The 18,243-nt window shown below is 34.9% G+C and overlaps 1 protein-coding gene across 1 annotated transcript; it reads right to left on the reverse strand.

The window, feature by feature from the left end:
* Positions 1-8,905: 8,905 nt before the first annotated feature.
* On the reverse strand, positions 8,906-10,199 carry LOC128134191 (uncharacterized). Its single transcript, XM_052771671.1, has 3 exons — positions 9,336-10,199; positions 9,031-9,243; positions 8,906-8,938 (listed from the first exon to the last, which is right to left on the reverse strand). Exons 1-3 carry the CDS (start codon positions 10,197-10,199, stop codon positions 8,906-8,908), a joined length of 1,110 nt encoding a protein of 369 aa, XP_052627631.1.
* Positions 10,200-18,243: the final 8,044 nt, after the last annotated feature.

An 18,243-nucleotide genomic window follows, 5' to 3' on the forward strand; every position in this document is an offset into this window, starting at 1 on the left:
GTATTTTGGGGAACTCACTAAGCTTCGTGCTTACAATGTTAGTGTTGTTGTTTCAGGTACTAGCGATGACCGTGGGAAGGTGCCGGCTTGATCTGTACACACGCAGGGGACCTTGATATATTTATGTGATCTTGGGATTTGTATGATACGAATTGGAATTTTAAACTTAATGTTTATGAAATTAAATGAGAAATGTTTTTATATTTGCGAAAAATTATTTTGAAAATTCACGGTGTTACACTCAAAACCCTTCAAACTTAGTGTTTACGGCCTAGGCATCTTCCTGGGCCGTAAACTCTCATACAAGGCCAAATTTTATGATTCAATCCCGAATTTGAAGGTCTAAGATGCTATACAATGAAGTTAGAAAGGTACCTTAGGGATTTGAGGCCTTAAAATTGAGTTTTGGACCCTTGAACTTAGATTTAGGAGAGAGGATAGAGAGAGAGTAGAGAGAGGAAGCAAAAGCTTCAAATGGAAGCTGAAACGTGTTTATATAGGTCGAGAAATTTTGGCACGGTGGAATTCTACCAGATACCGGCACTAAACGGGGCTTTTGGTCGCACCCGATTAAGTTTCCGTAACTCGGCGGGATTGTTTCTAAAATTTTTGGAATAAGCATTTTGGGTTCATTTCGTGAGTTCCTAACAGGTTTGGACATTCATTAGTATCAATTAAACATATAAGTTTAATTTATTCGACCCAAAACGACATCGGAACAAACCGATATACGGCAAGCAATACGGTTAGGATAGGTTTTCGGCGATGAACAACTTCGGGTTGTTACACTCAATTCACTATAAACAATGCTCTGATACGAATCTGTCACACCCCAAAACCGAGAACGGCGGAAACGTTCTGCGGCGGAGGACGTCATGTAAAGTATCACAACACAGTATAACAGTAAACAAGCAAACAACATCATCCATTGCATTAAATATATAATTTTTATACAAGCATGTTCTGAACAGTGATAGACACCAAAAATGTAAATCAAAATAATAAGATGAGTCTTGAATGCGCTCCATCTTCTCAAAAGCTGGCGTCGGTACTTGTCTACCGATGACCTGAGAATACAAGTTATTTTGAAGGAGTTTATCAGCATTATGCTGGTGAGTTCATAAGTATTTTATTGTCGGCGTTTGTATCAAAACGTTTGAACATGGTTTAAAGTATGAGTTTGTAAACCTTGGTGATAAAAGTATGTGAATGTTTGTAAGTGTTTGTAAAAGTTGGAATCTCTTAGAAAAACCTATATTTTCTATTAAAAGTAGCCTTCTACCAAGGCGTAACTGTTTTGTATGCTCGTTTATTGTAAAAGTGTGTAATTTTCCTAAGTGTAACTATCATTGACAAAATATAGTTTGTACATTAATGTTTAAGTGAAATGATCACTAAATATATGTAAAGGGTAAATTAATGTAGTACTGTAGTGTTGTATTATAGGAACTACTGCTGTACTAACTACCTTAAACCGGATTTATATTAAGGTATTATGTGATTAATTGTACCGTACTATCGACTATGTAACACGACAATGTAGTTCGTAAAAAGGTATGACGTTTGGCACCCGCAGACCTGCAGGTCCGGCTGTAGCTAGCAGCAAGGTGTAGGATAGTCAATTTGGTATAGATCTATACGCAAACTCACACTCTCCCTCCAAGAGACTCTAGCTACAACTCGGGCCATGACATTGAAAGCATGCTCCGATATAGTGGATCACAATTATGTTAACGTATTCATGTATATGTAATGTATTGTTACTTGTTCTAGTATCGTTGTATATGTTCTCTTTCTAGTATAGTTGTAAACGTTCTCTTTCTAGTATAGTTGTATATGTTGTTCTCTTTCTAGTATAGTTGTATATGTTCTTCTTCTAGTATAGTTGTATATGTTCTTCTTCTAGTATAGTTGTATATGTTCTCATAGTAATAAGTACTGACTCATAAATGAACTGACTCATTGAAAATCTCATTGATCTAGCAATAGTATAAGTATTATCCTGTGCTACCCATATGGTAACTTACTAATGATGTAACTGGTATATATGAATATGGAAGAACTTTTATGACTATATATGTGCACATGATATATAATTAGTATTGAAACAACCTTCAGACGGATACCCGATACCCCACCAGACCATGTCTCAAGCGCGAAAAGGAAATAGGGCGGGCGCCCTTCCTAAACCTTTTAAACATTGCTTATATAACTATACATATATGGGCATGCAATTTATAATAAGTATAACAGAGTTTTAGTAGCAGTATTTGATAAGTAAAAGAATTTGTAAAACAGTTTGAACAGTAATAAAATCATTGGTTTTGTAGCTATTAATCACATGTGATTGATGTAATAACTGTATGTATTCAACTTGTATTCCCCCCCCCCCCATAAAAGCATTTATAACTTTTAAAAGTATTTCAAAGGTTAGTTAAAGGGGTATGAACTCACTTGTAGTGAGTGGATTGGATTGAAGTGTCGGATACTGATGCGTGTATGGGCTTGATTTGGGGAGTAGGGTAGTGTTTAGGTAAATTAAGAGAGAATAGTAACCACAAATGATATGTGAATGGAAAGAAATGGATAGATTAGTAGCAACTCAAGACCTATTAAGTTGTATACCGGTGAAAACAATCCAAGACCTATTGGATTGAGTTCGTATCAAGTCAAGAACACGTCCTAACAAGATAATTTGTGAATTATAACAATAATTCGAATTGAACAAAGGTTTTTTTCTTAAAAATTCGTCTATTATCTTTCCCATGCATAAACTTGGCTTTATATGAAGCCTTTATTACAAACTTGGTGGTTACAAGCCACCCAACCAATTATTCATTAAAACTAGTAAATGAAATTTAAGGAAACTCTTGAAGTAACACAAAAAAACGTCCAAGACACTTGATAATGAAAAAAAAACGTCTATGCTTCATTAAGGAGTCATAAGAAGCATTAAGGAGCCATAAGAAGCATTAAAGTGTAACCCTAATCCACCAAAGAGTGATAAAACGGCTAGGAGGCTTTATGAAGTAAAAAGTAACGTTTCTAGCACTTATGAAGCCTTAAAAATGTTGCCCTAGCCTTCATGCAACCCTAATTCAATTTGTGGGTTACCATGCACAACCCAACCATTGAGCCCAAACCACCTTCTAGCCCACTAGTAATCACTACTCCATCACATTTTGGGCTTTCATGATCCATGCATGGATCATCCCCTCCCCCTTTGAAAGGAATTGACCTCAATTCATCAAGTCCATCATCATCAAGATAAGGTGAAAGATCTCCCACATTAAAGGTAGCATGCATTCCATGGTCTCCTCCCAAATCCACATTGTAACCATTATCATTTTCAAAATTTGTCACTTCCACACATGTATCAAGTTCTGATACCAATTATGATACATATATGGATTGCTCCAAAGTCCAACTAACACGAATCAGATTTCTTACACCACAATTGATACAAATATGGAGCTTGATACCACAACTAATATCAAATGGGTTTGAATACAATGAGGAATAACAAGAACAAAGTAACCAAGGATAGTATGAAGATCAAACTAGACCTATAGTTTGAAATTCGGTGAAAACAAACCAAGACCTATTGGTTTGAGTTCAAAATCAGTATTAGGAGACGCATCCCAATAAAGATCGGTTTTGAATTGTACGCAACAACTCGAAATGAATAATAGTTCAATTTTCAATAAACTTCAACATTCGATCCCAAAAAATGATAAAACATGGCTTTATATAGCCTTACAAAAATAACGACAAAGATAATCAAAAGACACCTATTAACTATGCCAATTAAAGGATTACTAAACGCTAAACTTAAAAGACTAATTAAAAGCTAGTAAAGACTTATTAAATGCTTTATTATAAAACTAAATAACTGTTGTAACGTCTTGGAAATGACGTCTTTATTAAGTAACTTGTAACTCCTCCATGCAACTTGTAACTCCTTTATGCAATTGGTAACTCCTCCAAGCCTCATTAACTTATCATTAATATTATTAACCTTCTCCTCTCTTTGGCCACGCCATATTGCACTCATTTTGTGCCACAACACATGTCACATCACTATCCAACATGACAAGTGTTAGCACATCCCCATTTTTAGAATCTTTCACTCTTGTGCTCGTATCAGATACGGTGCTAGGTGACAAATGGAGACTTGTACACACACACGAGCCTAGTTATCATATAATGAACATATATACAACTAATTAGCCAATTTATAACTAATAAATTAAGTTGGGACACTCTAGAACATGAAAACACTTTGTTTCAAGTGTTAAAGATCACAAGGGTTGCATCCAAGTGTTTGTAGGGCAAAGCTAGAGTGTTTGGAGTTCAAGGGTAAACTCCTTTGGATTTTACGGTTTTAATGACCATTACCCAAGGAGTTTACGGTAGTAAACTCAACGGTTTACGGTTGTAAACTCTACTCCTTAAAAATAATATTAAAATAATCAAACGAACTTTAAATTTGTTCAAAATAAGAAATAATGACATTAATTTATAGTAAGAAGTGGTTGACTTTTAGCGTTTGACCGAATCGAAATTTCGGGTTGTCACAAATTTTAGCAAAGCTTTGACGAGCATTGTTTCATTCTTGAGTTCCACATTAGAAGTCTATGCAATTTCGCAAAGCTTTGATGAGCATTGTTTAGTTCTAGAGTTCCACAACAGAAGTAGTCATCGCAATTTACCAAAGCTTTAATGAGCATTGTTTAATTTATGAGTTCCACAATAGAAGTCCATGCAATTAAAGAAAAGCTTTGATGACCATTCTTTAATTCTTGAGTTCCACAATAGAAGTCTATGCAATTTAAGCAAATCTTTGATGAGCATTGTTTGATTCTTGAGTTCAACAATAGAAGTCTATGCAATTGAAGCAAAGCTTTGATGAGCATTGTTTGATTCTTGAGTTCCACAATAGAAGTCTATGCAATTTAGCCAAGCTTTGATGAGCATTGTTTCATTCTTGAGTTCAACATTAGAAGTTTGTCATTTAGCAAAGCTTTCATGAGCATCGTTTAATTCTTAAGTTCCACAATAGAAGTCTATGCAAGTTAAGCAATGTTTTGATGAGCATTGTTTCACTCTTGAGTTCCACATTAGAAGTCTATCCAATTTAGCAAAGCTTTGATGAGCATTGTTTAATTCTTGAGTTCCACAATAGAAGTGTATGCAATTTAAGCAAAGGTTTGATGAGCATTGTTTGATTCTTGAGTTCAACAATAGAAGTCTATGCAATAGAAGCAAAGCTTTGATGAGCATTCTTTGATTCTTGAGCTCCACAATAGAAGTCTATGCAATTTAAGCAAAGCTATGATGAGCATTGTTTGATGCTTGAGTTACACAATAGAAGTCTGTGCAATTTAGCAAAACTTTCATGAGCATTAATTATTCTTGGTTTCTACATTAGAAGTCTATGCAAATTAGCAAAGCATTGATGAGGATAGTTTAATTCTTGAGTTCCACAATATTAGTAGTCTTCGCAATTTTGCAAGGCTTTGTTGAGCATTGTTTGATTCTTGAGTTACATAATAGAAGTGTACGTAATTTAAGCAAAGCTTTTATGAGCATTGTTTCATTCTTGAGTTCCACATTAGAATCTATGCAATTTAGCAAAGATTTAGAGAGCATTGTTTAATTTTTGAGTTCCACAATATAAGTAGTCTTCGGAATTTAGCAAAACTTTGATTGGCATTATTTAATTTTTGAGTTCCAAAATAAAAGTCTCTGCAATTTTAGCAAAGTTTTGATGAGCATTGTTTCATTCTTGAATTCCACATTAGAAGTCTACGCAATTTAGCACAACTTTGATGAACATTGTTTAATTGTAGAGTTCCACAATAGAAGTAGTCTTCACAATTTAGCAAAGCTTTGATGATAATTGCTTTATTCTTGATTTCCACAATAGAAGTCTATGCAATTAATCAAAGCTTTGACGACCATTGTTTCATTCTTGAGTTCCACATTAGAAGTTGATGCAATTTAGCAAAGCTTTGATGAGCATCGTTTAATTCTTGAGTTCCACAATAGATGTCTATGCAATTAAAGCAAAGCTTTGATGAGCATTATTTGATTCTTGAGTTCCACAATAGAAGTCTATGCAATTTAAGCAAAGCTTTGATGAGCATTGTTTGATTCTTGAGTGCCACAATAAAAGTCTATGCAATTAAGCAATGCATTGAAGAGCATTGTTTCATTCTTAGTTTCCACATTGGAAGTCTATGCAATTTAGCAAAGCTTTGATGAGCATTTTTTAATTCTTGAGTTCTACAATAGAATTAGTCTTTGAAATATATCAAAGCTTTCATGAGTATTATTTAATTCTTGAGTTCCACAATAGATCTCTATGCAAATTAAAAAAATCTTTGATTAACATTGTTTAATACTTGGGTTCCACAATTGAAGTCTATGTAGTTTAAGCAATGCTTTGATGAGCATTGTTTAATTCTTGAGTAACACAATATAAGTAGTCTTCGCAATCTAGCAAAGTTTTGATGAGTATTGTTTAATTCTTGAGTTCCATAATAAAAGTCTCTGCAATTTTAGCAAAGCTTTGACGAGCATTGTTTCATTCTTGAGTTCCACATTAGAAGTCTACGCAATTTAGCAAAGCTTTGATGATCATTGTTTTATTCTAGAGTTCCACAATAGAAGTAGTCTTTGCAATTTAGCAAACCTTTGATGAGTATTGTTTAATTCTTGAGTTCCACAAAAAAGTCCATGCAATTTAAGCAAAGCTTTGATGACCACTGGTTCGTTCTGGAGTTCCACATTAGAAGTTGATGCAATTTAACAAAGCTTTGATGACCATCATTTAATTCTTTAGTTCCACAATAGAAAAGTCTATGCAATTTAAGCAAATCTATGATGAGCATTGTTTGATTCTTGAGTTCCATAATAGAAGTCTATGCATTTTAAGCAATGCTTTGATGAGCATTATTTGATTCTTGAGTTCCACAGTAGAAGTCTATACAATTTAGCCAAGCTTTGATGAGCATTGTTTCATTCTTTAGTTCCACATTAGAAGTTTATGTCATTTAGCAAAGCTTTGATGAGCATCGTTTAATTCTTGAGTTCCACAATAGAAGTCTATGCAATTTAAGCAAAGTTTTGATGAACATTATTTCATTCTTGAGTTCCTGATTAGAAGTCTATGCAATTTAGCAAAGCTTGGATGAGAATTGTTTAATTCTTGAGTTCCACAATAAAAGTGTATGCAATTTCAGCAATGCTTTGATGAGCATTGTTTCATTCTTGTGTTCCACATTAGAATTCTATGAAATATAAGCAAAGCTTTGATGAGTATTGTTTAATTCTAGAGTTCCACAATAGAAGTAATCTTCGTAATATAGAAAACGTTTGATGAGCATTGTTTTATTCTTGAGTTCCACAATAGAAGTCTATGCAATTTAAGCAAAGCTTTGATGAGCATTGTTTGATGCTTGAGTTACACAATAGAAGTCTGTGCAATTTAGCAAAGCTTTGATGAGCATTGTTTTATTCTTGGTTTCCACATTAGAAGTCTATGGAATTTAGCAAAGCATTGATGAGCATAGTTTAATTTTTGAGTTCCACAATATAAGTAGTCTTCGCAATTTAGCAAGGCTTTGATGAGCATTGTTTGATTCTTGAGTTCCACAACAGAAGTGTATGCAATTTAAGCAAAGCTTTCATGAGCATTGTTTCTATCTTGAGTTCCACATAAGAATTCTATGCAATTTAGAAAAGCTTTGATGAGCATTGTTTAATTCTTGAGTTCCACAATATAAGTAGTCTTCGCAGTTTAGCAAAGCTTTGATGAGCATTGTTTAATTCCTTATTTCTATAATAAAAGTCTCTGCAATTTTAGCAAAGCTTTGATGAGCATTGTTTCATTCTTGAGTTCCAAATTAGAAGTCTATGCAATTTAGCAAAGCTTTGATGAGCATTGTTTAATTCTAGAGTTCCACAATAAAAGTAGTATTCGCAATTTAGCAAAGCTTTGATGAGCATTGTTTTAATCTTAAGTTCCGCAATAGAAGTCTATGCAATTTAAGCAAAGAATTGATGACCATTGTTTCATCCTTGAGTTCCACATTAGAGGTTGATGCAATTTAGCAAAGCTTTGATGATCATCGTCAAATTCTTGAGCTCCACAATAGAAGTATATGCAATTTAAGCAAAGCTTTGATGAGCATTGTTTGATTCTTGAGTTCCACAATAGAAGTATATGCAATTTAAGCAAAGCTTTGATGAGCATTGTTTGATTCTTGAGTTCCACAATAGAAGTCTATGCAATTTAAGCAAAGCTGTGATGAGCATTGTTTGATTCTTGAGTTCCACAATAAAAGTCTATGCAATTTAGCAAAGCGTTGAGGAGACTTGTTTCATTCTTTTTTTTTTGAAAGAGCCAAAGCTCAGCAAACTTTATTAAAAAGAATAAAATAATACAAACACCAAAAATTCAAACTAAATACAAATATAACCAACCTATCCATAACCAACTACCAAACCACTTCCTAATAATAAGAAATAACCACTTACAACCCCAAAAAACCCTAAAATCCTTAAAAGTAGCCCAAAGACTTATTAAAAGAGGGAAAAAGGTAACTTCACCCCCTTGTACCAACCACAACCCCAATTAATAAAAATACCAAAGCAAGGGGTAAGGCCCTTAAAAAAACCCTCAGTCCTTAAGCTATCCTTTAAGAAAAAATCCCTCAAACCCATAACCCACATAACAAATAACACTAGGTAAAACCAATAAAAGATTACACAAATAACCCTCACAAAATAGAAATAACAAAAAAACCCCTCAAAACAACTTTTCCCAAATCTCCTGTCACAATCCTTTTCCTCCATCTTCTTCAAAGTCTTCAGCATGGATTCCACTATCTCTCTATAGCTATTGCCCACCTCCATCCAATGCTTCATCTTTCTGCACCACAAACTCAAAATGAAACACAAGAAAAAAACAACAAAACACCAGTGAGTCAGATTAAGTTTCATACTAGACATGACATCAATCACATGTGTAGGATTCTCTATTTGGGTAATCTCCATTAAGGTTATATCCAAACAGAAAATCCCATAGGTACAAGTCACATGATTTGAGAGAAACCTCTCCAACCAGTGACATATTCCGTCAATTCCTTTGTGCAGGTTTTTATTCCCAAAATACCCCCACCATATTCCATTAATAACATCCTCCTTATTAATCTGCCACCACTGCCAAACCCAAAACTAAAACCAACCACACACCAAAAAGATAAACCAGAATATGACCTCCATTATTTAATATTCTCAATTCCCGAAATACCCCAGATCACATAAACTTTATTATTGATCAAATTAGCTCTTTTTCTTAATCCCATCAGCTTCAAACGAATTTCATTCTCAATACTAGCTATAACCCCCTCAGCTGAAGTTCTTCTAGAACCAAAAAGTCTAGAGTTCCTCTCCCTCCAAATATGACAAACACAGCTAGCAATCATACACTTAATGATCAAATTCTCACCAGTCTTCAATTTAAGCATTCTGTTTAACATTAAAATCAAATCATTCCATTCAACCATTTTCAAATTTAATCCCACCTTAATGCAGAAATACCTCCAAATTCTAGAGGTATAATCACAATTAAAAAATAAATGGTTATGCAAATCAGGAACAATTTCACAGAAAGGACACAGCAATTTACCAGCCATTTCCCAGCCTCTAACTCTATCCTGAGTTTTTAATCTGTTCAGGACAGCCATCCACAGAATAAAGGAATTGCGAGGAATGCAATTATTGTACCAAACAATATCGAACCAAGGAACAATGTCTCCAAAGTTATTTAAATCACTCCACACCTGTTTACATGAGAATTTTCTACAAATACCTTTCTTATCCCTCCATCCAACAACATCATTCATATTAGAATCAATACAAAACATGGGAGCATCAGTCAATCCAGGAAACTTATTAACCCATTCAACCGGCCATGAATAAGTATCAAAATCAAGAACGTCACAGACTAAAGAAGAATCGCTAAGACCATTACTAACCCAATCTCTTCTAGGTATAATAGTACAAAGAATACCAATTGGATGCCACCGATCATGCCATAAAGCAGTGTTCCTTCCATTTCCCACACACACAACAACATGAGGCCTAACAGTTTTCCTTATTTCCAAAAACCTCTTCCATGTCCAATTCATACTTTTTTCTGCAAAATATCCCAAAAATTCCTACTTCCTATATAATTGGTTTTCACCCACTGCACCCACAAGGAATTTTTGTTATTGATCACATTCCAAACATGTTTAGCAAGCAAAGCATCGTTCCATCTCCTTAAATTCTTGATTCCAAGCCCGCCATACTCCTTAGGTTTGCAGATATCTTGCCACTTAACTTTAGCTTTCCCTTTGACTATCTCACCATTAGCCCATAAAAAACTTCTGCACATCTTTTCAATCTCATTAATAGTAGCAATTGGAATTTTAAATATCGATGCCCAATAAACATGAATAGAAGTTAAGACCGAGTTAATGAGTTGTAATCTGCCAACAAACGATAAGGTTTTACATTTCCAGTTGAAAATTCTCATCTTAATCTTTTCAATCAACTTTTTACAATCTCTATCAAACAACTTAGTAACACACATAGGAACTCCCAAATTTTTAAACGGAAATCTCCAAACATCAAAAGGCGGAATACCCAAAATAATCCTTCTCATATTAGGCTTAACACAACTGAAATAAATCTGACTTTTTTCCATACTCACCTTCAGCCCCGAAACCTTTTTGAATTCATCAAGAGCATTTCTTATAATTCTAACCGAATTCCCATTACCATAAGCGAAAACCAACAGATCATCAGCAAAGCATAAATGGGAAATATTGAGGCCCAAACACTTACTATGGAACTTAAAATTCAGAGAATCTTCAATAAGCTTGCCCATAATAATATTGAATACCTCCATAACTATAGTAAATAGGTAAGGAGATAAAGGATCTCCATGCCTAAGCCCACGCTTTCCTTCAAAATACCCATGATCTTCACCATTAAAATTAAGCATGAACCACGGGGAAGAAACACAAGCCATAATCCATTTAACCATGACTGGATGGAACCCAAATCCCTGCAAAATTCTATTAAGAAAACTCCAATCCACCGTATCATAAGCCTTTTGTATATCAATCTTTATCGTACATTTAGGGGCTCCTCTCTTTTTTTTGTACCCCACCATCAGCTCCTGAGCAAGAAGAATATTGTCCAATATAGATCTTCCAGGAATGAAAGCTGACTGATTATTACTAACAATATCGCCCAAACAATTTCTAATCCTGTTCACTATAATCTTACTGATACACTTATAAAAAGTATTACAGCAAGCTATAGGTCTAAAATCAGAAACTTTCCTCGGAACCTCCATTTTAGGAACCAAAACTATTCTAGTAGCATTGATCCCCTTCTGCAATTTTCCAGTCCAAAAGAATTCTCTCACAACCTTGCATACCTCTGGACCAACAATGCTCCAAGTACTTTTAAAATTTTTTGAAGAATACCCATCAGGTCTAGGGGCACGATTGTCATCTATATCAAACATCGCCAATTTAATTTCTTCATCAGAAACCACTCTAATCATATTAACAGCCACCCTCCTGTCCAGTTTTTTAGGAAAAAAATCATCACTTAATCCTGATAGATCAGTATCATCCTTACAGCCCAAGAATTTATTAAAGTGAGATACAAATTTTTCTTTCATAGCCTTCCCACTCACCCATTGACCATCTTCATTTAGAACCATCTGAATACGATTATTGTTTCTCCTGCTTTTAACAATCCTATGAAAGAACTTAGAATTATTGTCCCCATCCTGTAACCATTTGATTTTAGCACGCTGAGCAAGAAGTTTTTCTTCCTCATTACAAGCAACATTAAACTCAAAGAGAATATTAGCATGCTCTTCCCTAATCTTGCAATCAAAAGGATTACTGTCAATTTCTTGTTGTTTACATTCCAACTCCTTCCTTAACTTCTGAATTCTTTTCCCAACACCCCAATGTTTATTACACAGCTCCCTGCAATGTTTCTTGAGGATCTTCAACTTTTGAGTCACTTTAAACATAAAAAAACAATCAATATTCTTATCCCAAACCTCTTTAACCAAAGGAAGAAACTCCTCCTTATCAGAAATAAAATTAGCAAATCTAAAAGAAGGTTTCCATTTTACTTTATCTCCAGGAAAATTTAAAATAGCAGGGCAATGATCCGAATTTCTATATGGCTTAAAAACAGCATGGGCAAGAGGGTGGTCCGAAATAAATTTTAAATTGACCATAACTCTATCAAGCTTCTTCAATAGCCCCATATTCCCAGCAGGAGTTTTATTCCATGTAAACTGAAACCCATAAGACTTCAAATCCTCCACTTCAATAAAACTTAAACAATCAACAAAATCTTCAACTCCTTTAGGAGTTCTAGAACAGCCTTCAGAATATTCCGATGGTTTTATAGCAACATTAAAATCACCTAATAAACCCCATGCTTCCTTCTTAACAACCAAACTATGTTTCTTCAAATTATCCCATAGCAATCTTCTTTCAATATAATTCGAAGCAGCATATATAAAAGATAAATACATGCCAACATCAGAATTACAAACTTTAACATAACAATGGATAACCTGTTTGGATTGAGAAAGCATTATCACATCAAAAAGTCTAGGATTCCACCCCACTATTATTCTAGTACCAGCTTCACAGCTTCTATTATTAGAAATCCAATCCCACTGTCCAAAAGTCTTAACAAAAATATTTTTAAGATTTAAAACTTTGACATGAGATTCAACCACAACACAAATACCAAGATTATTACTTCTAATAACATCAATAACCTCCTTCTGCTTGACAGATTTATTTAAGCCCCTAACATTCCAAGCACCTATAGACATCATTGGAAAATATTAGAATTTTTGGCATTTACCTCCTCAAATGCCTGAGAACTCCCCATCTTGCTGCTATTGTTATCCGATACCTTCCTGTCTTTCTTTATTTCATTACTTTCATTTTCTTTTGTCTTCCCCTCTCCCTTAGTTAATGAGATCATTTTATCCTTCTTACTTTCATTAGAACCCATATCAACGCTACCACAATCTTCAATTTGATGAATGACAACCTTCTCTATTTTAGCATCCTCTTCCATTTTATCCAAAACATCCTCTTCAATCTCTCCCAAAAATTCAAAACTGTTTTTATTACTAAATCCTTCTCCTGTTTTTGTCACACTAACAAGACTATGATTGCCCTCCTCTCTCCTATTATCCTTTTTAATTATATACTCCTGCATATTATTCTCCTTCAGCCCCTGACTACCAATCAAATCCTGCCCATTAGCAAACTTTTCATAATTTCTGTTCTTTCTTAAATTCTAATGACTTACTCCTTTATTATTCCAATTCCAATTTTGCCCTTTACCACTTCCACCTCTGTTCCCATCATTGCCATTTGAATAATTACCCCTTCTCCAATTCCCATTCTTCCCATTATTCTTCAGACTATTCAATTTGTTATAACCCTCCTGAGCCTTGCTAGTGCCTTCACCATTATTGCTACCTATCACCTTCTTATATTTGACTTCTGTGAATCCATCCCCATTAACCACTTCTTTCCCTTTATTGTTTTTTAAATTTCTCACATCCTCATTTCCAGCCTCTTTTTCAACATTCATAGCAGCAGCACAAACTTTATCCATATGCCCATAAACTTTACAATGATTACATCTAGAAGGAATCCAAGCATATTCAACATCAAAACTTTGTATCACAGCAGAGTTTGTAACAAAATCCCATGTAGAAATATCAATCTTCTTTCTCCATTCCTTCTCAGCTGCCATTTCAACAAGAATTCTAGCATAAGCATTCCTTCCTTTATGTTCCAAACACATTTCCTCCGTAAATGAATCAAAAGCCAAAGGAATCCCTATCTTACTAGCAATTCTACATAAGTTTTCACCACTCCATACTTCCAAAGGCAAGTCAAAGATTTTAATCCATACCGGGATTTTATCATGCTTGTTCTTAGTTAATGTCAAACCTGGCCTCCACCTTTGAAGAAACAGTGGTATATTATTAAACATTAACCAAGGACTGCCCTCCAAAATAGACAACATCCCCTGCTCATCACTGAACTTGAAGAAGAAAAATCCTTTGATATTCATGAAAACCTCTTCCAGACCCACATTCTTCCACAACCTTCTAACTTCTTTCTGAATCACAGGAAACGCCAACTTCTTATCAATCATATATCCATAAAGAGTATTAGTAAAAGGAATACTTGCATTCTTTAGATTCTCAATCGGAATAATAACAGGTCCATCCTCTTCATCATTTTCCCCTGGAATGAATCTAACATCAATCTTACCCTTATGTCTATTACCCTTTAGCACACCTGCATTAGAGTTCAACAAATTCCCCTGCATTCCACCTTCAACCTTTTTGCTATTCTTAGCATCTCCCAAAATAGAAGGAAGCAAACTAATGCTATTAATAACAGACCTGACTTCTCTTTGCAACTAGCTTCCATATTAATCATATCATTAGCCTCTTCTTCTATCTCAATTTCCTTATCCACACTAGTATCATCCTCACTAGAATCATTTTCCTCTTCCTCTTCAGTAGATCCATCATCATCAGTATTACTTTCTATCTCCTTAACTTTCTTTTCCAAATTTGACATGTCAACATCCATTTCCTGATTCTTCTCACTGTCTATATCCTTCCCCATAGTCTTCTCCATCTTCAGATCACTAAGAAATTGAAAGCCAACCCCCGGAATAAATTCTTCATTACTGATAACAATCTTATCCCCATTAGCTCTAGACTTCACAACTTAACTTTCAACCAACTTAGAAATATCATGTTTATTGACATCAATCACCTCAATGTTAGGATTCACCCTAATCATTTCACTCGTAACATTCTTCAATTCCAAATTAGTATCCTGTAAATCATTACTCAATTTCGACCCATCCCAATTTTTCATCAAATTAGCTGTGTTACCTGAAGGGATAGATACAACTTGATCACCATCATTTTTCACCTCCCCAGTAGATCCATACTTCAATTCCTTCATTTTGCATTCAGATCCATGAATAGAAATGTTAGAATCTGAATCCCAAGCTGATACAGATTCCAATTCATCTCCCGATACCTCTTCATAACCTTCTTCATTGTCATAATCCTCAGCATCCATCGGCGATAACCCATCCACCAACTTCCGAACTCTGTTCTTCACTCTGAAAGCTTTCCCCTCCATTTTCCATTCAGCTTTACCAATCCCTGACGCAACTGCTCCAGACACACTTGGCTTACGACGAGCTTTATAAATCGTAGCTGAAGTTTGATCAATGACCCCAGGAGGAACCAATTCATTCACATTCACTTCAGTCCTAACATACCGGACAGCAGCACTTTTATCCGGAGGTTTAACTTTTACTTCCTTCAATCGATCCGCTTTGGATGATGCACACATTAGGACAACAAAATCAGAAGAGAAATTGCTTCACCGAAAAAAGAAATTCGTCGGAAAAACAGCACCGATGAACCAAAAACTAAATCACACCACCTATAGAGAGAATCAGGGGAAGAGAGAGGACTTGTTTCATTCTTTGTTTTCACATTGGAAGTCTATGCAATTTAGCAAAGCATTGATGAGCATTTTTTAATTCTTGAGTTCTACAATAGAAGTAGTCTTTGCAATTTATCAAAGTTTTGATGAGCATTGTTTAATTCTCGAGTTCCACAATAGATCTCTATGCAATTTAAAAAATCTTTGATTAACATTGTTTAATACTTGGGTTCCACAATTAAAGTCTATGCAGTTTAAGCAATGTTGTGACGAGCATTATGTGACAACCCAAAATTTTCATTTGTATAATTTCCACAGTCAAACTCTTCAAATAATATTCAAAAACATTTCAGTATATTTTTGGCCGGATTAAAACCCGTTTGGTGTTTTATTTTATTTTTCGTCAAATGATTTAATAAAAAGAAGTGACGTAATTAGCGACGTGTGGCAAACCGAACAACCCGACACCTTAGCTAGGTGTTTACGGCCAAACAAGGGTGTTTGGGCCGTAAACACCCTCTTTCCCCAAGACTCATGCATATAGCATGAGTTTACACTTCTAGTCCTCATTTTCCACTCCCCACCTCAAGAACATAAGGTTTTCTCTCAAGTATCATCTCACACTCCTTCCAAATCCGCCAAAAATGTAAGTTTTTCTTCCTAGATTCTTACCCAAAACACTTAATCTAGTGTTCCTACATCTTCTCATCCATGAAATTCCGATTTCTACATAGATCTTCAAGTAATCTTCAAATCTTCAAGAACACTTTTGTGTTTTTGGGTCCTAAAACACCTCTACAAGCTTCCTATATGTAAGTATACTTCCCCTAACTAGTTATTGGCTTAGTATCCAAGGATTAAATCTCCAAAACACTCAAGAACATGTGTTTACGGTTTGGGGATCTCTCAAAACTGTAAACACCCCAAAGAGGTGTTTTGGTGCCTCTAACTCCTTCCTTAGCATGTTTAATGGACTAGAAACTTGTATGCATGAGCCTAGGACAACAAAACACGAAAGAAATGGTGTGCCCAAGGGTTTACGGCCGTAAACCCTAGTGTTTACGACCGTAAACTCCCAAGGAGTGGTCCAAGGACCGCAAACTCCAAGGGAGTACCCCTTTTGAACCCTAATCACTTTTCAAGCCTTTGATTTGATCTTAGAACCCTTCCTAGTGATGCAAGAGACCCTTAAACACACAAACTCACCATTTCCATGAGTTTACGCCGTAAACTCATGGGGGAAACGGTCTCTCAACCGTAAACTCATATTAGGGTGACCATTTGAAGTGTAAACTCCATAGTGAGGCCATACACTCCTTAGAAGCAACCCCTAGCACTCCTAGCATTTGAAACAAACTGTTTTCATGCATTAGAGTGTATTTACTTACTTAATTAGTGATTAAATAACTAATCATATACATTTATGCATCACTAAATGTTACATAGGATCCGTGGGTGTGTTTAATTTCTTACTTGATACCTAGCATCCTACTCAGCACTTCCATCCACTTCACTCACTGCAGGTGAGTTCATACCCCTTAATTAACCTTTTAAATGTTTTTAAATGCTTTTATTGGGGGGGATACAAGTTGAATTAAACAAGTTGCAATATCAATCACATGTGATTTATAACTTGCAACCAAAAAGGATTTTCTGTGTTTTTAACCGCTTTGCCAACAAAACTATTTCAAAATGTTTATCAAACTCATTTCATATTAAATTGTTATAAAACTATTTCTAAAACCCTTTTAAACTTCTTTTATCTTCAAACCATATCTACACTAATATATTTGTATAAGTAAGACTTGAAGGACTTAGGACTAATAGCTCACCTTACTTCCTGTTCTTGTTTGATTGTGGGCTTAGGGTATCTTGTTATTAGTCTGACTGTCGTTGAATTCTTAGTTATATATCATATATATTTGTGTTAGATATAAAAGTCTTCATTTCAGCTTGGTGCCTTTGTGCATTAAAGGCATGTAACCAACATTACTGTTTAACTATAATAGGTATAGTTAAGGATTACTACTCATTAGCACTATTGCCAGGGTAACTATCAGAGTCAGTATAATTATGATTTAATATATGCTAAATACTATACAAAGAGAATACTAAATACTATACAAAGGGTACAAACTATTCAAGAGAACACTCTATATACTTTATAACTGAAAGATACATTACACAATATATACAAAGGAATATACTATAACTAGAATGAGACATACTATTTCCCGATACGACACGTCACCGTGGTATCACTTTGTAACCAGAGTCTCCTGGAAGGAGAGCGGACATTGTGTGTATGGATCTATACGGGACAGACTGTGACAACCCGAAATTTTTTATTTTATAAGCCCAGTCAGTCAACTCTACTGAGTGTCAAAAATCATTAAGTACAGAGTTCCAGCCTGGTTACAGGTCATTCTAAGGAGTTTTGATGTAACACCGAAAATTTTAAAATTTATTTTTCACAATTTATAAAAGCATTTCTCTTTTAATTTCATAAAACATCAAGTTTTAAATTCCAATATGTATCATACAAATCCCAAGATCACATAATTATATCGAATTCCCCTACGTGTGTACAGATCAAGCCGGCGCCTTCCCACGGTCATCGCTAGTACCTGAA

The sequence above is a fragment of the Lactuca sativa genome, chromosome 5, assembly GCF_002870075.4.
Source record: "Lactuca sativa cultivar Salinas chromosome 5, Lsat_Salinas_v11, whole genome shotgun sequence".
Classification (NCBI taxonomy): Eukaryota; Viridiplantae; Streptophyta; class Magnoliopsida; order Asterales; family Asteraceae; genus Lactuca; species Lactuca sativa.